Here is a 20018-nt window from a genome sequence, read left to right as displayed (position 1 = left end):
GTTCGGCCCCGTTCCGCCCCTTCCCGCCGCGCTGCCCGCCCCAGCCCCGCCGCAGCAGCGGCTCCCCGAGCGCGGGGCCCCGCCCGGCACAGACCGCAGCGCGGCGGCGCAGCCGCTCCCGCCCGGGCCCGCCCCAGCCCCGCCGGGCGCTCCTCGCTATGGCGGCCGCGCCGGGTGGCGGTAGCGGCCGGACCTGCTTCGTCCTGGGCGGCTCGGGGGAGACGGGCCGGGCGCTGCTGCGGGAGCTGCTGTCCCGGCGGCTCTTCGCCCGGGTGACGCTGATCGGGCGGCGCCGGCTGAGCCTGGGCCAGGAGGCGGAGGCGGCCGTGGTGCGGGGGGTCGGGTCCCGGGGCGGGGGCGGCCGCGGAGTGGGGGTTCCTGGGCGGCCGCGCTGACCCTCGGCCTCCCCGCAGGAGCAGGCGGTGGTGGACTTCGAGCGGCTGGGCGAGCACGCCGCTGCCTTCCAGGGGCACGACGTGGGCTTCTGCTGCCTGGGCACCACCAGGGCCAAGGCTGGCGCAGTGAGTGGGCCCCCCTCCCCCTGGGAGAGCAGGGGTCCTGTTTGCCCCCTGCCCTGCCTGCGCGCTCCCTGCCCTGCTGACCCTCCTCTCCCCTTTACCCGCAGGACGGCTTCGTCCGGGTGGACCGGGACTACGTGGCGCAGGCAGCAGAGCTGGCGCGGGCAGGGGGCTGCAAGCACTTTATCCTGCAGTCCTCCCAGGGGGCAAACGCACAGAGCAGCTTCCTCTACCTCCGCGTGAAGGTGAGGAGTCAGCCGGGGTGGGCTCCTGGTGGACTCCTGTGTAGGAGTCACAAAATGCTGGGATGCTCGCGAAGGAAGGAGTAGCTGAGGTCTCAGGAGTTGCAAATGGCTCTGGGGGTCCTCCTGGTGCTGTGGGACAAGGGAAGGGGCTGCTGTGTGACTGGCTTCATCTGAAGCAGCATAACCCTGCATGCAGTGTTTATCCCCCTCTTTAAACCTAGAAAGACTCGCTGGGGTCTCTAGCCCAGTCCCAGCTCCCCAGCCTCAAGCTGCTTCACAGCAGGGTGGGGAGGCTGTGTCCCAGTGAGATGTGAACGATCCAGGGATGGAGAGCCCACAGGCTCCCCAGGTGGGACCATACCTATGGCAAAAGCTTTTTTCCCCATATGTTGCGTGCTGCCGCTCCCAACACCTGCTGGATTCACAGCTGTCTGCCGGCTGGATCCATCCCCAGGCTGGATGCAAAGTCCAATTGCTCTCGGGAGCGGCCCGTTGCAGTTAACATGATGGTTGCAAGGGTGCGCTGCTGACTCATAGTCTGTGTCCACTGCGGGCACTTGCCCCATGCTGCTTGTCCTGGAGAGCTGCTCCCTGCCTGGCCTCTTCCAGCTTTGCAGTGGCATTAGTGCCGTTCTGCCCACAGCTCTGCAACTCTCTCGTGCCCATTCACGGAGTGGCAGGGATGGTGCTTGCAGTCATCCTTGTTTCCTTTCATTCCTGCCCAACTGCTCTGACAGGGAGAAGTGGAGAACCTGGTCCAGGCTGTTGGTTTTGATCGCTGTACCATTCTCCGGCCAGCGTGAGTAGCAGTGGAGGAGGGAAGGCACAGGGCTTCGGTGGAGGGTTGTCAGGGCAGCAGGTTGGGAGATGGAGAAAAGATGCATAAGCGGGGGGAAGTGGAGAAAGCCACCAGCTGCAAATGCAGCTCACGGATGAGCAGACTGCTTCCCAATGCAGAGCTTGCTTTCTGCAGCAGTTTCCCATGGCCCATCCCAGTGCTAGTGCCACGTGCCATGCAAGGACAAGAAGCTGGGGCTGAAAGCAGAGGTTGGAGCACATAGGTCGGAGATTATCTCCACATGGACCTTGACCTTATGCAGGGGGGGGTAGTACTCACCTGCATCCTTTCAACTGTGCTGCACTCTTGCTGCCTAGGAGAACTGGCATCCTGCTTTTGGCAGCACAGTGGAGAAAGGAGTTGAGCATCCAGGGGCTCAGCTCAGTCACATTTTGTGGCCCTGCTAAAGCCCCAAAGCCCATGTGGGTTTAGGAAGCTGGTCTGCACCCTGGTGCAGCTGTAGAACCCATTCTCTAGCCTTCCCCTGGGGATGGTTTCAGGCTGACCCCACTTTACCTCCTCACTCTGCAGAGTGCTGCTGTGCAAGCGCCAGGAGTCCCGGCCCATGGAGTGGGTAACTCGGCAGATCCTGGGTGTTGTGGCTCGGGTCTTCCCCACCGCTTACTCAGTGCCTGTGGAAACAGTGGCCAGGGCTATGGTGGCCTGTGTGCTGCAGCCAGGCGAGGAGAAGGTGAAGGTGCTGGAGAACAAGGCCATCCATGAGCTGGGAAAGGCAGTGCCACAGCAGGGCACGTAGAGCAAAAGGGATGGCAGGAAACAGCTTGGTTCACCATTCGGACGCTCTTTTGGGCCGAGGATGAACGCACGCATGGGAGAGGTGCAGGGTGCTTATGTGGCTAATGTGGAGCCAGAGGTGGGTGCACTTCTTTACACAGTGGCTCATTCTGTCAAGGAATCAAAAATGCAGATGCTGGATGAGGAGAAACAATGTGCTCTGCTGCCTGGATCCAACAAGCAAATGCAGATAAAGTGGTGTAATCCAGGCCTTGAATAAAACCCTATGACTGATCTGTTTGTGCCAGCTTTGTGTTTAAATCATACCTGTCACCTGCACATCAACAACCCAGCCTTACCTATCCAGATTGTGTCTTTTAGTGACACTACAGGGAATACCCACAGGCAAGTGACCATGCAGCAGATGGACACAGGAAGGCAGAATCAGCTCTCAGCTGTCTGTGCAGAGGCTGCACCTCACAGAGCACACGGTGGCACCAGTGCTGCTAAGACAGCAGAGCTCCTGAGTGCTCAGCAGCAGCTGCTGAGGCGCCTGGGGGTGGCTCTGCCCGCAGCAGGTCTGTGCAAACAACACTGTCCTTGCTGATCTGCTGAGGTGCAGAGGGACTGCTGCAGGGATGCAGCTGTTCGGCCTGCACTGTCGCTTGGTGCCTGTAGTCACATCAACACCACGCAAATACTTGGGTTGACTTGAAAACACCTCTCCACATGTCTCTCTGGCCTTTCCTTATATAAATTAATCAGAGCTCAGACCCATGTTCCTCAGAGTGCTGTGCATGTGCAAGAGCTGAGGCCAGCCACATGCACATCTTGGAACGAGCTTGCCCCTGCCCCATGCTGCCCAGGTACCAGAAGGGGAGCAGGTTCCTTCTGTGGGCGTGGAGCACGACGAGCAGTGCATTGTCCCAGCTGCAGCCCCAACTGTTCTCAGGCCTCCTGCTCGGGGTCGAGGAACTTGGTGGCTCGACAGCTGGGATGCAGGACTTACGTGACTCCCAAATTCCCAGCTGGCCAGAGTCCCAGCACTCCGGGTAATGCTGCTTTTCAGGATTTTCTCTGACCTCACCCGTGGCTCCCATGTCAGTGACTTGGATGTGGCAAATGGAGGGAGCCTGGATCTCATCTCTGTCCTCTACACAAGCAGTTTAATCACTGGGCAGGACTTCAGAAAGTTGGCAGAGGCAGTGAGATGGTGCAAGGCCTGCACCCGAGCAACTCTTCAACCACGTGTGGGGCTCAGTTCAAAGGGACCACAGAGCTACAGTTACTCCTCAGACTGTCCTAGTGAGAGCAAATACAATACCTTTAGAGTAAAATTTCATATCCAAAGGGAGATGAGAGGTAGGCTGGTCAGGAGCATCACACAAGTCTCTGAGGGGTGTTGAACTTGTGGAGCAGGAAAGCTGTTCAAGCATGCAGCACTGGGTTACACAGACACAATGCACTCCAGTGCTCAAAGAGATTTTTAAAAAAGGGGATGTGCTTATACAGGGGAGTGGAAATGAACACCTGAAGTGGTAAGACCTTAAAAGTAGTAAAAATTGCATACAGAAGAGAGACTGAAAAAAGAATGTAAGCTCTGGAAAGTTACAGGTAAAAGGCAAGCCACAGAAGACTTGAAGAAAGCATCCTAAAGTCATAAAAATGAATTATGACTACGTGAGAAGGAGAAAGGGAGCCTGAGGGACAGGATGTGATTAGGCTCTATAGGAAGAAAAGAGCCATCACAGGAAGACTTGAGGAATTACTTGCATTGCCCTTTGCTGTGAAGGAGCTCACACTAGCATCATTCCATAGGGGACACACATTTGCATGACTGTCCCAAAGCACGCAGGGGGGAAAAAAATAAAAATATTTTTAACCCCATTTTTAGAACACATGGTTAAAAGTCTGCCCAGAAGGAGCACTCAGATGCATTGCCAAATACTCTCCTGGGTGAGAATTGCAGTGATCCCTGTACCAAAAAGTCAACGTAGTTAAATATGATACTAGTTTTTAAAAAGTTCCAGTGGGAACCAGGAAACTGCAAAGCAGCTAGGCTGCTTTCTATAAAAGGCATGTTGTTAGAAAGGATAATAAAGTCTGGAAATAACAGGGCCCAGGATAAATGTGGTGGAGTGGGAGATTCCACATGGCTTTTGAGGGGGCAGTTGCAAGACACAAGCCTAGAGCACTCTTGGAGGAAACCAGCCATTGTGTATACAAGACAATCTGGTCCTCAGAGTGCACTTGGATCTCCAAAAAGCTCTCCCAGAAGGGCTCTTAAAGAAATTAAGCTGTCGTGGGAAGAAAAGGAAGGTCTGTGTAGTTTCTTACTGGAAATATTTTCTTAGCACTCCAAAGCCTTGAAACACACGAAACAAACATTTATTGCTGGACAAAGGTCTGTGGAAAATGCAAGCTATTTCTGTGTAACCCTTGTTTCTGTTCAAGTGGCACACAGTTTCTTCTTCAGTGTTTCAGATAAGTCTCTGTTAGAATGCACAATTGCAATCCCAGCACACAGTATAACTTCCTTATCACCCTCTTGCATGGAATTTCCTCACACATTTTGGACCTCAGTTCCCCAGTTTGCTCTGTGCACTCATTAAACCCCCCCACCCTAGAGCTGTGGAAGAGAGCACGGGGCATCAATCACTGAACTATGGCAGAGCCACAGGAGCAGGCGATTTGCCCACCTAGGGCTGAGAGAGGTAAAGGAGGTAAAAGTCTTTAGGGAACAGGCTGAGTTCCTCCATGGTGTCTCACTGGGTGAAGCTCCGGGTTCCTCCAAGCAGCAAGAGGTCTGCAGAGATGGGGCCATGCCCCTGGCATGCCTGGCGTGTCTCTCTGCTTTCCAGGGGCTTGTAGCCCTGACTGGAGCTGGGAAGAGAGCACAGAAGGGTGTTCAGTGTCTCCCGGACAGCATTTGCACAAACCTCCTGGTCCCACAGACCCAAGTCCTCCTGGGATTCCAATGTTGACTTTATTACTGAAGATTAATGAGAAGAGATAACTGCATTCCCAATGGCTCAGCAGCGAGCATGGGCCTACAGAGGTTTCCCGTGTGGTGCCACGGTCCCGCTGTTCTTCCCAGTCCCAAGCTGTGAGACCTGCTGGCACCTCTCACCCAGCCCACACTGCTGCCAGCTCCTCTCTGAGTCAGGGGGTGCCTGGACAGCTGGCAAAGCATCCTACAAACAGCATCATGCTTGAAAGGAGATTTTCAAAGCAGCCTTCGAGCCGGCAGGCACTCACCTGGCACTCAGTGACATCCTGGTGACGTCCCTGCTAGCAAATGTATGGCCCTGACATGCTCTCTGACCCCAGGGTACTGGTGCAGCCCAGCACAGGGGCAGAGCTTGCAAGGCTGCATTCCTCTGGAGAGCAGGGGCTGCACCCCAGCTGCTGGGACTTGGGATGACTGGGTGACCTCCAATTCACTGACTGGGTGAGGCATCTCCATGCTAATAAAAGATCCTCCTTCTAGTTCCTCTGGGAAAAGCGCAGAATGATAGCACCCTGGGAAGGAGTAAAGGACCTCCGTTCTCTGCAGCTGCCAGTTTCCTTACCCCCTCTGCAAGACACAGGAGAGGCTGGTGAGCACCTCAACGCCAGCAGTGGGAAGGGGCAGCCCATCCCAGCGAGACCCCACAGCTGGCACCCCTGCCTAGGTACATCTGGGGGACTCTAGTGAGCCCAAGCCCAGACAAACATCATTCGAGCATCTAATCCTCTGAAATTGTAGGCTGTTGGTTTTTTTCATTCAGTTTCCATTACAAACCAGTACAAAGCTCGCCCAAGCTCTCCAGGGAGGCACAGTTTCCAACAGACATCCACCTTTCACTTACTGTGCTCACAAGCTGAAATGCAGACAGTGTCTTACTGTGTAGTTCCAAAACAGGTCCAAAATCCAGCTGGAAAACAGAACCAGGCATAGCTCTGACACAGCTCAAAGAACAAAAGGTGGCCCAGGCCTCAGCTTAAATGTAGCCCCAGGCTGGGGGGGCAGGTGGGGCTGGTTAGGTCAGTGATGATCGTTAGTGACCCAGGGTGTGGACAGCCAGGTTGGGAGCAAGGTTCCTATTCCCAGCTCCGAGTGTTAAACAAGGCACTCATGCACATTTTCACAGTCACCCAGACAGCCAAGGCCAGGGCCAGGCACACGGTAGGTTTTCAGCGCTGGCTGTGGTCATCTTCTCCACCCCAAGTGCTGCTAAGCTGTGCTAGGAGTGACTCCATTGCAGCTGCTGGCTGTAGCTCATCCTTCCCCTGAGCAGCCATGAGGGGGGCCAGATCTTTGGTTGTGGGACCCCTTGGAGCCAGGCTGCTCCCTGTGTTTGCCATGAGCTGCCCCTCAGCAGGCAGCCTCACTTGTTCGTGTTGCACCTACACCCTGCCTGAGTGCCTGGCTGAGGCTGGGAGAAAAATCACACTGCAGATGCTTTTGGACTCATCAAAGTGTCATTGTTAGATAAAACCAGAACATTTGCTATGATGAAAAGACTTATTTTTTCAAGCTTACGTGAAAAGGAACTTGTTCTGGCACAAAATTCACTGTTATCCACCAGCCAATAGCCACTTTTGAAGCGGTAGATGCTTTGACATTAGCCACAGCCTTTAAATCAACAGCAAGACTTCTCATTAAAACTTTTATTTTTTCTGAAAGTACTGTTTTTCACTGGAAAAAACCCTCACTTGAATGAAGCATGTCTACCTGGCTCTTCTAAATACTGACCTGGAGCTTGATATGTTGTTAAAAGAAAGGCTGTGGGCTTCCTGAAGCCCCCCAGAGAGCAGCTTGGCCCTTCCAATTTGATTACCTGATCTCACCCCAGAAAGACCACATTTTTTTCCCCCTCGTGTGAGCGTTGAGAGAAGAAAACAAAATCCAGAAGCTGCTGGGGCCGGGGCCAGCTACAGCAGGCCGGCCGGCATTGGTTACGGGGCTGGCAGGGGTCCAGCTCTCGGCGCTATATAGGAACGAGAGGGGGGAGCTGGGCTGCAGACGGAGCTGCTGCTGCTTGGTTTAGCCATCACTCACACTCTTCTCACGGCTCGAGGAAACTACAGCCTGCCAAGATGTGCAAAGGATTAGCAGCGCTGCCCCACACGTGCCTGGAGAGGTGAGAGCTGCCAGGATGCCAGGGGGCTGCATCCCCGCAGGGTTCCGCCGGGGCAGCTAGAGGCACAGGGGCTCTTCCTTTAAGTATGTCCCCGAGATGAACGTCTCATATGGGGACTGGGATTATCCAGCTCTGAACTGGGAGGGAAGGGAGGGTTTCTGGGGGAGGCTCAGTGGGTGCTGCAAGTGGCTGGGACCCTTAGCGGCGCGAGTGGTGATTCAGTTGCAAACTACCCACTCTGACTTGGGAACCTCTCTGCTGGGTGAGTTTGGGCTGCCCCAAACCCCCCCCACCACCTCTGCTGCTCTGAGCAGGAGTGCGTTGTTGTCAGATCTTAATATTTGCAAAACATGGAGGAGGGGAGGAGGAAAAAAGCAGAAAAGAGGTTTTGCCTTTCTGAGGCAAAACAAGTCCTGACTCACAAGTGCTTCAAAATCCTCTTTATTAACTGCCTGTGTCTTGCTCTCACACGGATTAGCCAGATCTGGCCCCTCTCCACAAGGCTCAGTTCTGTGCAGAGCACCAGCTCTGCCTGGCTTGTGGCACCCATCCTCATTTTCACACCTACCCACCCAGGTGCTTTCCTCGAAACCTGCCCCTGATGGTGTTGATGCTGCCTCTCAGGCTGCTCTCAACCCTCTTTGGAGCCACAGCAAGCTCCAGCCCCCAGCCATTTTCATGGTGATTGGAATCTGGGGTCTCCCTGTGGTATCAAGGCAGGGATGCTTCACCTAAGGAGGAAGCTTGGGAAAAGACTATAGATGTGAATCCCCCAGTGAGGATTCCCTCATGGCTGCAAATGCCTCAGCACTGGTTTTTGGATGAGAATGAGGGGACATTCACTGTCCTGGGGGGAGCTCCAGAGAAGTCCCAGCTGAAGTTGTGGCACTGGGGTCTGATGCTGCTTGCCCAAAAGCAAAGCAAATTCCCATCACAGGTACAAACAGGAGCATGGGCCTGTGGCAGTTTCTTTGTTGGAAGTGTGCCTTTGGGCCATCCTAGTGACTCCACTGCCTGCTCCCCTGCAGCCTCCTGCGCCACAGGCAGCCAAGCAGCACTCTTCCAGATGCGGGTGATCCATGTGTTTCTGTTCTGCTATCCCTTTTGTTTTCACTCTTCTGATGCTTTCTAATACTAAATTTTCTTAATAAAGATTTTCTCCCCCTGTTGCTATGCTGATGCTTTCACCTGTTGTGCCTTCAAATCCTCGATGCTTTCACCTGTTGTGCCCTCAAACCCTTGCTCCTGAAGGCAGCTTCACTTACACTTTCATACGCAGAGTCAGGACTGCGTTTGCCCCCTGTGCATCACTTTGCATTGCTCTGTGAGGCATTCTAACAGCTGCTCCACTGCCAGTCTCACAGATCTTCCCACAGTTCCTCACAATTTGTCCCCAAGTGCCACATCCGAGGAGTGCAATATCTGCTCCTCAGCCACTGACCCCCTTCTCCCCACATGTGTGACGTTTAACAGCACGGTCCCAGCCTGTGTTCCCATAGCACCATCCCCACAGCTGTGTGCTACCTTTCCCATGCTGTCATCCATGAGATGGCCTTCCCCCCTGCGGCTGCCCGGGGTCTGGAAAGCCCACCCAAAGTCCCCTGAAGACCCAAGGGGCTGGTACCCCCTGACTCCCCACAAAACGTGGTTGCTGGCCTCTTCAGAGAAGGACGATGGGTTGGAAGGAATCTCTTCCTACCGCCAAAGCTGCCTTGACTTCTCTCCAATAGACCATATTTGTCCATGTGTCCACCACAGATCTGACACAGCTGCCACTGACGTGTCCATACAGCACCACACTTGCAGCTTTATGGCTCCTTGAATCCCCTCTGGAGCCTTTTTCCCCTCAAGGGGCCTTTCCTCTCACACCTTCCTGCCCTTGGGCACAGCAGCACCTTTAGCTTTCAGCTATAGCTTTAACTCCTTTGAGCTTCTATTTTTGTTTCGTTTTTAAAGCTGGAGTCTCTCCTGGCCCTCCCGAGCAGCCTTCTTGCTCTTGATGTGTTTGACAGAGCCCATATTTTCTATTAATGCTTCTTGGAAGCTGTTTCTCAGACTTTTTCTTGGCATTCTCCCATCTGTTCTCGCACTTAACCTTCCACCGTTTACGGTCCTCTTGCTCTTTCTCACTTGGCCATAGCTGGATTTTTTTGAAGGATGCCTTTTTGTTTATAACTGCCTTTTTTACCCTGCTGTTTAGCCTTTGCTGAAGCCTTGCTTGAAAGCTTGCAATCCATCTGCTGGAGGATGCCAGAATGGTGTCTTTAAATAGCCCTTCCCTCCCTCAACCTGCAATCTCTCAGCCCACTCCAGTCCTTTCGCTTCCTTCTAGCAACCTTCCTCACCTCCGCTGTCTCCATGGATTTCATGAAGATCCCACAGCCAGGACTTGCTCCGGTGCAGGGGGGAGGTTTTTTCTGCTGTCTCGACACCAGGACTTGCAGGGCTCCAGTGGGGTGGGCAGCCACTGGTGGTCCATTGACAGCACCATGGGAGGGAACAGGATGGAGCCATCCGAAGAGTCTCATTGGGAGCAGCAGGCAGTGGGGCTGCCATATAGGTCTAACACCACTGCACAGCACAGCCTGAGAAAAAGGGGCCCCAGGGCAGAGCTTAAATGGAGCCCCATTAATGTGCAGGATGTGGGGTTCAGCTGGAGCTGCTCAGGGCCATTAGGGCCTGTCAGTGCCCTTTGAGCCTGACAGATGTTGGCCATAAGTCACTGTCAGAGGATGGGAATCGGAGAGAAGGACTTTGAACCAGCTCTGAGCATTATCCAGGAGAGTACTTGCTGCTGCGTGAAACTGCCATCAGTAGCATCCAAACCACCTTGTGCATGTGTTGGCTCATCTACATCAGAGCAGGGGGGTCCCCGGGTCATGTTCAAACAGCAACAGACTACTGGTCCTGTCCTCCCAGCTCCTTGGGTCACCATGGGCTAGATTTGGCTGTTGGTGCCCCTGCTCCCAGCACAGCTCGTGTTATCTCCCTGCCTACACGGTACCTCCTGCATCCACCATCCTTGCTTCAGAGGTGGGAGACTCCCCCCTACTCCTGCCAGGTGAGCCTCTCATGATAGGGCACATGGTCCAGTTTCCTGGAAGGGACTGTCCCTGGTGCACAGCACCCAGCAGTGGCAGTGGGTTGGCCATGGCAACATCCACAGCTTTACCCTCCCTAGTGTTGGGCTGTGGCAGGGAGAGGCACATGGTGGCAGCCAGCATTTCTGCTCAGCCCCTCTTTGAGAGATTCTCCCTGAACTCATGTGTCCCCTTCCCTGCAGGGACCTGTAGCCACCAGCACAGATGTCTGGGAAAGCAGAGCCAAGGGAGAGGCTGTCCTGCCCCAACAGCTTTCCTGGGGCACCCTCTGCACCCACCCATTGCTTTGGTGCTAATGGGGCTGCAGCTCCTTGCCCGCTTCATCTGCTCCCCATCGGTGCAGCTGTGCCATCCTCTTTGGTCAGGGCCATGCCATGGGTGTCCCAGCATGGCTGTGATGGCCAGGAGGGTGCCAAGGGACAGCAGAGGCTTGCAGGAGAGACAGTCCCAGGCACTGGACATCAGGAGCCAGCTCCAAGCATTTATCTGCATTTTATTTATTTATCAGAGGGAGCAGGACAAACGGTGCATGGCAGCATCCCTGTCCCAGACACCTCAGTGTGGGAGCATGGCGACCTCATCACCTTTTGCCTGAGGTCCTGCTCTTTCCAAGATTCAAGTTTTCTCAGAAGCACTAGCAATGGGAACTGTCCCTGTGGCTGCTGACATTTTCCATGAAAACAGTTGGGTTTCTGGGTGTGTGATGCCCCTTGCCGTACACCCACGGCGGGTGGTCCATGCAGCCCCAAGCTGGGCTGCTCACTCTGGCTGGCCCTGCTTTGAGCTTTCATGCAAGGGTGGCTCTTTAGAGGCAGGTTTCTTCACAGAAGTTGGGGGCAGCTGGCAGGGAGCAGAGCAGACGCCCCTGCTCCGGGTCTCAAAAAGTCACCCATGGGGACTGGTGAGTGGAAACCAAAACACAGAGAGAGTTTTACAGGGAGGGAAAAAAATTAAAGGAATTGCAATAAAATAGCAGACATAGAAAGGGAGCGATCATCCGCAGAGGGCTTGTGAAAATAAACAGCAGAGAGGAAAATTGTAGGGAGCCCTGAAGCCAGGGACCTACAGCCTGGCTTTGCCAGCCATGCCAAAAGCTCAGCCCAGCCAGCCTGTGAGGAGCAGTGTGTCCCCTTGCTCTCCTTCACCTCCTCTACCAGCAAGACGACTTGGAGGCCACCAAATGTTGCTGTGTCAGGGAAAAGTCCTGCCCGGCAAAGGTGGGGCTTGGGGTGTCTGTTTTCACCCCTTTATTTCTTCACCCTTATACAGCACACCTCAGTGTTCCCTGCAAAAGCTCAGCTTGCTTTTGCTACCATCGCTGAGCTGCAGCAGAGGGGAGCCTCCTCTGCACTTTTAGATGCTCAGGACCTCATTGCAAATTGTATTGCACAAAAGGGAATGTTTCAAGAGACATCTGGGCCTGCTGTCAAGAGGACCCCTCTTGTTTCTGCTTCTTCCAAACAGAGGTCTGGGGCGTGGCCTTGGGGCAACGGGGAACTGGCACGAAGCTTTTGGCAGTCATTTCAACTCCTGACAAAACCATTCTTCCCCCTCTGCCCCAGGGAAGGCAGCACTCAGGAGGTGTCTATTTGCAGTGTCTATTTCCCATTGCAGATATAAAGCTTACTTATTACACTATATATGTGTATGTATCTCTGAGAGTGTCCTGCTCTGAATGCCATCGGCAGTGCAGGGCTGGCAGGCACAGGGTGGGACAGGGCTCGGTGGGGCAGGCACTGCTGTGCAGCCCAGCCCAGCCTCCTCTCCAGAGACAGCTCCTTCACCTCCTCACCAGCACTTCTTCAGGCTAATCACTATAGAGACTGAGTGCTGCACACACGTCCCTGATTCACCATCAGAGCAGCCCGCCAGCTCTGCTGATACAATTATCCCAGCCACAGATGGGGATAGAGTGAAGAGATCAAGATCAAGAGCTGCCGCTAATGCGGAGCGCCCGGATTGAACAGCACCAGCCAGGCGCAGCCTTTACAACGTGAGGGTACATGTGTTCATCTATAAGTAATTACAGAGCTTTGTACTCCACCAGGGGCTGTGCAGGGCAGGGACTGTGACTGTTCCCATTGCCCCGCTCCTCTGCCTGACCTACCTCTGCTCCTCCCCTCCTGCAGGGCCAAGGAGATCAAGACAAAGCTGGGCACACTGATCCAGAAGCACGACTCAGCCATTGACTTCATCATCCCCTACCCTGAGAAGCCAGAGAAGCCACCCAAGGCCCAGAAGTGAGTACTGCGCTGGGGTGGGCTGTGCTGGCACTTGTGCCCTGCCAGTGGGGTGGTTATGAGCCCTTTTGGGGTGCAGAGGAGCTGAAGCCCTGCTGTAGGGGGGGCACAGGAGGCTCTACATGGCAGGCAGCTTGTGGCATGCTCTTTGTGGGCCGACTGCTAAGTGCAGGCTCAGGAAGTTATGTCAGGGCAGCATGAGACATGTCAGGCAATACAGCTCTATGGAAACTAGATTTCCCATGGAAACTCAATTTAATTTTTATGAGATTTCCTGTTATTGGATAAAGGTTTTTCCCAGAGGCATGTGGCACTTAGACTTCTCTGAGTCACCTGCCTCAGCCCAGAGGTGCCAGCCTTCACAGCCATCTGGCTCTGGGATGGCAGCCTGTCCCTGAGCTGGCTGTGTGATGCCTGGCTCTGGGCAGCTCCAGGATGATGGCACCTCCTCACCTTATTGCCTTTGTCCTGAGCCACTGCTCTCTGGCACTGAGCTGGTGTATAATATTGGCTCTGCTTTATCAGCATTACTTAAAGCACATGAAACATTAGTTATTTTGCCTGCTAATCCAGTCTGTGGCGGGTGATATGCAGGGGGAGGTTTTCTGGCAGGGTGCCTGCTCACCACAGTGCTGCCTGGCAAGAGCTGCCCAGATCAAGCAGGGCAGACAGAGCTGCCATGCCCCAGATGCCTCTGTGACCGAGACACATTTGTCCCCATTAGCTGTCCCCTCAGACAGCCAGAGAACATCCTCTCTCCCCACTGCCTGGAGGAGTTGTTTTCTCTGCACTGCAATGTTGTGCAGCCTCGTCATCGCTCACCTGTCAGAATCTCACTTGCTGTTAATATCATCCCTAGGACATTCAGATAATGGAAATGTGAATCTGGTAGTTTCCAGGAAATCTGAATTGTGTTGGGTTAATGCAGCGATGCTTCACCTCATGGGGGTGAGAAGTCACCTGGCAGGAACAGGGAGAGTTTTTGATCCTTGATAGCAGTGCAAATGCAGTTTGAGGTCCAGGAAGTGAACAATCAGAACCCCCTGTCGTGGTCCTTACTGCTGCAGTCTGATGACAAGTGAGGCCAAGTATCCACCCTGAGCAAGCTTTGCCTTCCTGCTGTTCCCCTCCCTGCGCTGGAGCCACATGGGCAGCTCGGCTGGGCAGCAGCACCTGCACTTCCCCCAGACCCACCACTGAAGCATCAGGCTGTCCTGCCCACGCTCCTTGGGATGCTCCGCTCACCCAGGGGGTTTCAGCCCCAACACGTGGCTCCTGTGGCAGCAAAACAAGTTGCACAGGGGCTTCCCTCGCCTTCCAGCCAACACCAGGCATTGCCCTGGTGGGTCACAGGGCAGGAACTGTGAGCCCAAGGCAGCTTGGCCAAACTCCTTGGAGCTTAACTAAAACAAGAGGAAAAAGCCACAATCAACCCCCCCCCTCCAACTCTTTAGTCACATTGAAAAATATAGCAAATAAAAAAAAAAAAGAGGAAAAACCTCGCAGCTGGAAAACACTGGAGGTTTCCACTGGGAAGGGTGCCGAGGCCATTGTCCTGCCTTGCCTTAGGGCGTGGGAACAGGGCAGGCGAGCTGTGGGAGTGGAGGGCGCTGACCCCAGCCCCAGCAGCACAGGGCCGAATGACCAAGCCCCTGTGCCTCCTGCCAGCAGGGAGCATCCTTCCCCACCCCAGCAGGAAAACATAGAGATGCATCCCAGCTGCCTGCAGAGCTTGTGCTCCGCCATCCCATGCGTGGGTAGTGAGGTAAGGAGCAGACCTGTGGCTGCAGAGGGGACCCACTCTGCAGGTCAGCCACATCTGGTCAAAAATGGGGAAATTTGCCTGCCCAGCCCCATCCTCACCTTCCCTGGCACTCGGATCTCCCCAGGAGGAGGGCACTCGTGCTGCAATGCAGCAGCATCACCATTTCATCCCGAGACCATCACCTTCGCTCTGCAAGTCCCTGCAGATTGTTACTCCAGTTCTCCACATGTTTAAAGGAATTATTTAAAAACCTGGAGCCCAGACTGGGGCTGTGGGGTAAGCATAGACCACCTGGGCTTTCTTTACTCTCTTCAGGCCATCACCAGAGGAGGCTCTGCAGTGGCGTGATTCCTTGGAGAAGCTCCTGCAAAATCCCTGTAAGTTCACATCCCCCTGTGGTCAGTCACCTCCCCTCTCTCCACACCTCCTGCTGTTGCTTGGCCCCCCTGGTACTGCCAGTGCTCAGCAAGGATTCGACCCTCCCACAGATGGGCTCTCCAGCTTCCTCACCTTCCTGCGCTCCGAGTTCAGCGAGGAAAATGCTGAGTTTTGGGTGGCCTGTGAGGACTACAAGAAAACCAAGTCCCCTGTGAAGATGGCAGAGAAGGCCAGGAAGATCTATGAGGAGTTCATCCAGACCGAGGCACCCAAAGAGGTCAGTGGCCATGGGGCAGGAGATGGTACTGGGAGGAGTGAGGCTGCTGCACTGTTGGCCCCCTTCCCATAGGAGAGTGATGGCTGCAGGGCACCTTATGCCATGGCTGAGGGGCTCAGAGGGCTGTACTTTTGGCAAGGGGCAGGCCCATCCCCATGTGCTGCATTCCCACCCTTCACAGCCCTGGTGCCCCTGTTTTCATACTCAGCCTCTGCTGGGCTGTCTCCTGCCATGGGCACCTTCAACACATGCCTATCCCCCTTTTCCCCACAGAGGGCTGATATTAATTATAAGGGATGGCAATGTACAGTAATCCTCCTCCACGAGTTAGCTTTGCTGCAGGACAGACCTCATCCTTACAGCTTTGCCACTGATAATTCCTCCAGAGAAAAGAACCTGCTTCAGTCTCTCCCCACCCTTTGGGGCAGAGTAGGTGAGGGGAGATGCCATCACCCACCCCTCTAAAGGCAAGGTCCCCATCCCTCTTACACTCCCATCACAGGTGAACATCGACCACTTCACCAAGGCTGTGACCATGAAGAACCTGGTGGAGCCGTCACCAACCAGCTTTGACATGGCCCAGAAGAGGATCTTTGCCCTGATGGAGAAAGACTCCCTGCCGAGATTTGTGCGGTCGGAGTTTTATCAGGAGTTAATCAAGTAGCAATGTGGCAGGGCTGTGCAAGGCATCCCCACTGCTTCTATCTAAACACCCGCCCCTTCTCCTGCAGCTGCTTTGCTTTCTTCATACCACCCTAGAAGAGCACCCAGAGATGTTGCTAAACATCTCTCTTCGTGCTTTGGATTGTCAGATGTCCTGGTGTTTCCTCTCTTCCCATCCCTTTCCTCTCCCACAAAAGACCAATTGCAGAAATTCCCTGGAGTTGGGACCCAGAAGGGTGGCAGAGCAGCCCTAGGTCCACAGTGACGGGGAGCCACTTGGGCAGCCGGCACATCCCTGGCGCTGCAGAGCTTAGCATTAGCTGGAGGCTCTGGGGTGCCAACGCTGCCTTCTTAGGACTCCTTAGGACGTGACAATTTTTCTCACAGTTTTGCCCATATCGCTCATTTGGCCCAGGCTCGCTCCCTCCTCCCAACTTCCCAGGGTGCTGCTGAGACTGCACAGGTACCCTATGGGTTCTTCCCTCCCTGGCCAAGGTGCAGGGTGAGATGTGTCCACTGCCTGATTGGCATCATCTTGTCTTCACAAAGCAGCCAACCAGCAGGCACAGTGACAGCTGTGCAGGGATGGAGGCATAGCAGGGACAGTGTGACACCATACAGAAGGGATGGGAGGAGTGGCAGTGATGGCTGTATGGCAGAACCAGGAGCCCCAGAGTGTACCTGGCAGGCACGAGGGGTGAGCAGAGCGAGCCTGCAGCACCGCTTCCCCAGCAGCTCTGCTCAGAGTCAGTGCTGAGACAGCCTGTTTGCTCCACACTAAAGAGGGTAAAACAAGACCTGTTTGTCCAAAACACCAGGACTGTTTAGCAACTCAGAACTCTCGCTCTCTCCAACCTTTGCACCATGTCCTGAGCTCTCAGACAACAGCCCGTGCCATGTCCCAGTGCCAGTGCACAGCCCTCGCAGGGCTGGTGTCTGTGGCGTGCTGGGATGGCAGCTCTGGGGGTTGCTGCAGGGGTTTCTTGCTCCAATCGCTTCTGTCTGCAGTAGGAACGCCAAAGTGATGCTTCTGCACAAACCCAACCCAGGGGCATCGATCAGAGGAGGAAGGAAAGTCATGTTGAGGAGAAAAAAAGCTGCAATTGCAGCTGTTCAGATCCAATTTGAAAAATCCAAACCAAACCAAAAAAACCAAACTCAAATTAAAAACCGTCATTGGAAATATGAAAAATAAACCCCTAGATTCTTGAACAGATGCAAACTGCTGAGTTTGTGTAGCCTGCATCTCTCTCTCCTGTCTCCTCCCATCTGCCAAGGATGTGTGATTCCATAGGCTGTTTCTAAAAAAACCAGCTCTTTTCTGATTCAAAGCCAGCCCACTGCTAACAGAATAAATCACACCTGAGGATGGGGCAAGGGCATACATGAAAAGCAGCTGGGATCTTATTTCAGCCTCGAAGCAAATGCAATGAACCCTTGCTCCACGGGGCCTCCGTTTCATCCCAGTGATGGTTTCCTGGTGCAGCATCCAGAGGGTCATGGCTTGCAAGGAACTGCTTCAGCCAGCAACCTGACAGACGCCAGCAAAATAACCCATGTCCCTGCTGCCTCCAGGCATCCCAGACCAGCCCCCTTCCCTGGGCTGCTCAGCCTCACTGCAAGTCATGGGACTCCATGCAAAATGCAGTAACATAAACAACGGATTTGCCAGCCTCTTCAAGACTTTCAAAATCTGATCAAAACCCCACCAGCCCCAAATATTTACATGTTGTCACTATGGTGATGAAGAAAAATACATCCCGAGCTGCAGGAAGTGGGCTATGTTTTCCAGGCAGAAGTGGGGAGGCAGGGAAAGGATGGAGGCAGTCACAAATGTGACTTTTTTTAAAACACTGGAGCAAAAGGTCTGGGAAAGTTGGTGCTGGAGCAGCAGGGGTGAATGCAGGGGGTGGCTTGGGTGCCCCCAAAGAGCCCAAGGGAGCCCATGAGCAGCAGGAGGGTCCCACCGAAAGGGCACAGGATCCCCCAGCAGCGCCCACTGCTCAGAGCTGGGGAGGCAGGAGCAGGGCTGGGCATGGGATGGGGAGCTTAGCCAGCTCCTCTGCTGCTGCATGGTGCTCCCACCACCTCTGTCTGCCCATGCTCCCTGCACTCTCCCAGCGTCTCCATGAACTGGTGTCAATACAAGCAGGTTCAGCACGTTCAAGCTCCTTATTTACAGTGTGACTCAGAAATGCAAAACCGAACAGGCTTCCCTGCAGAAAGACCTAGATCTTTCATTTCTACTTAATCCTTTGGCAGCTATTTCCAGATTCCCTCACATGTTTCAGAGTTAAATGCCACCACCAACGCCATAAGGTCGGGATGCTGCTGGAGGCTATCTTGCTATGCACCATCAGAACCTGAGACGTCAGTACAGCAACAGCAATGCGTGGGGTAGGGAGAAGGTGTTTAGGTATGTATGTGCTGAAAAGAAAGGTGGAGGCTGGATTCAGGAGAGATAAAACTGGAAATCCCTCCCCAGCTCAATTTCTGCTAAAATGCTGGAAGTCTACTTTGAGGGCTGCCAGTGATCTACTGGGCGGCCATAAAATGTGGCCTCTGAAGCATTTTGGAGCTCTTGGGAAGTTGTGTTTGTGTAGAAGGGTCATTTGGCTAATTATATGTGTAGGCTCTCCCAGAAAGGTGGCAATGCCTGTACCCAGCCCATGGCCCAGCTTTCCACAGGCCCAGAGGTATTTACTGTCGGGCTGACACCAACCATCATATTTCTGGTAGGAAATAACTTCATGTATTTTATCACTCTTGCTCTCTTGAAATACAGCATATATGGCACTATACACACAATATGTACATCTGTATTCCTATAGTCTCATATAAGTATAAACACACACACATATACATACATACTCGTAACATGGGCATCTGGATCCCCTGTGAGTCAGAGAGCCAAAAAGCAGAGTTTCTGGATATTGTGCTTGGGGTCCATCACAGAGATGCATGGGTTTAGCATGGTCCCAGACCCTCTCAAAGGAAACCTTGGCCATCTGCCCAAGTGAACACGATGGTACATCTTCCAAAACATCCTCTGGGATCACCCTGTGCCCACAGCCCTGATCCATCCTGGCACCTGAACTGGTGCTGGAGTCAGGTCTCGCGCTCTCCGAGGTACCCCAACCCCTGCTGTGGGGCACAGCCAGGGTCCCTGGGCACCAGGCACTGCCTCCACACCTCCCTGGTGCCCACTCTGTGTCACAGGGACATGTGGAAAAGGGCTCTCTGCAGCTGCATCCCTCGGATTAACGCCAAGGACGGCTTGATGTGTGTTTTATGGTGACTTCAGTGACGAGGAGCCTCGCACCTCACCAGTCATGGTGTGAACCATGGAGAGACCAGCTATTGCCCCATGTGCTGAGGCAGGGCTCTGCCTCAGCTGCCCAGTCCCAGTCTTGGGGACTGCCAAAGCCTCTGACACAGTGGCAGCCACAGGGCTGAGGGTGTCCCGGGGCTCATCCAGGCTCCGCCCAGCCCTTGGTCACTCCCTGGAGGGTGCTGTGTTTTCTGTGGCCAAGGTCAGGAGGGAAGAACAGCTCCTCACACCTGCAAGGAGGTTTTTGGTCTGAAGTTTTCTGTGTGATTTCCATAGTGATCTTCATGTGGGGAAGATGTGATGTGTTGGTGTGCAGAGGAACAGGTTGTGTTAACCCATATTCTTGTACCACTCAGTAATCCACACATAAACATGTATTTCTGCTACTAACTCAATGGACTGTTCATTTTGTCTATTTGCACTGAAGGTGCAGTGTTTCCTTACCCTGTACAGGGCACTCCCAAAACTTGTGCTCAAAAGGTCCTGGCAAGACCAAAGGCCTCTGAGAGCTTCTGCTGCAGTGATGTAGTGACTGAAAGTAAGCTTAAAAGGGAATAAAAGTATCGCCCCAGGAGGCTGATCCAGCAGAAACTCCCCAGGGCCAGGGCAGCACAGGCACTCCCAGCCCCACTGTGTGGGTGCTGCCTTGGGCTTTGGCTTGCAGGGTCAGCTCACACACCAGTAGCAGCAGCTGTGGTGACACAGGGGCTGAGCAAGGGCCAGCCCTGCTCCCCCCACTGTGTTTTGGCCCAGGAACAGGTTCAGCTCTGAACTAAAACCTGTTACCCTCTGGAGCTCTGG

General features: G+C 54.1%; 2 protein-coding genes across 2 annotated transcripts; both read left to right on the top strand.

Moving 5' to 3' along the window:
* Nucleotides 1–131: 131 nt before the first annotated feature.
* On the top strand, nucleotides 132–2630 carry HTATIP2 (HIV-1 Tat interactive protein 2). Its single transcript, XM_032696413.1, has 5 exons — nucleotides 132–329; nucleotides 414–521; nucleotides 626–763; nucleotides 1501–1562; nucleotides 2133–2630. Exons 1-5 carry the CDS (start codon nucleotides 159–161, stop codon nucleotides 2356–2358), a joined length of 705 nt encoding a protein of 234 aa, XP_032552304.1. The 5' UTR covers nucleotides 132–158; the 3' UTR covers nucleotides 2359–2630.
* A 4693-nt stretch (nucleotides 2631–7323) lies between these two features.
* Nucleotides 7324–19612, top strand: RGS5 (regulator of G protein signaling 5). Its single transcript, XM_032695877.1, has 5 exons — nucleotides 7324–7462; nucleotides 12693–12803; nucleotides 14884–14945; nucleotides 15057–15223; nucleotides 15726–19612. Exons 1-5 carry the CDS (start codon nucleotides 7419–7421, stop codon nucleotides 15885–15887), a joined length of 546 nt encoding a protein of 181 aa, XP_032551768.1. The 5' UTR covers nucleotides 7324–7418; the 3' UTR covers nucleotides 15888–19612.
* The last annotated feature ends 406 nt before the right edge of the window (nucleotides 19613–20018 follow it).

Source organism: Chiroxiphia lanceolata, chromosome 9 (assembly GCF_009829145.1).
Source record: "Chiroxiphia lanceolata isolate bChiLan1 chromosome 9, bChiLan1.pri, whole genome shotgun sequence".
NCBI classification, from domain to species: domain Eukaryota; kingdom Metazoa; phylum Chordata; class Aves; order Passeriformes; family Pipridae; genus Chiroxiphia; species Chiroxiphia lanceolata.
The sequence above is the reverse complement of the archived record's forward strand: the minus strand, read 5'-3'. Positions and strand labels throughout refer to the sequence as shown.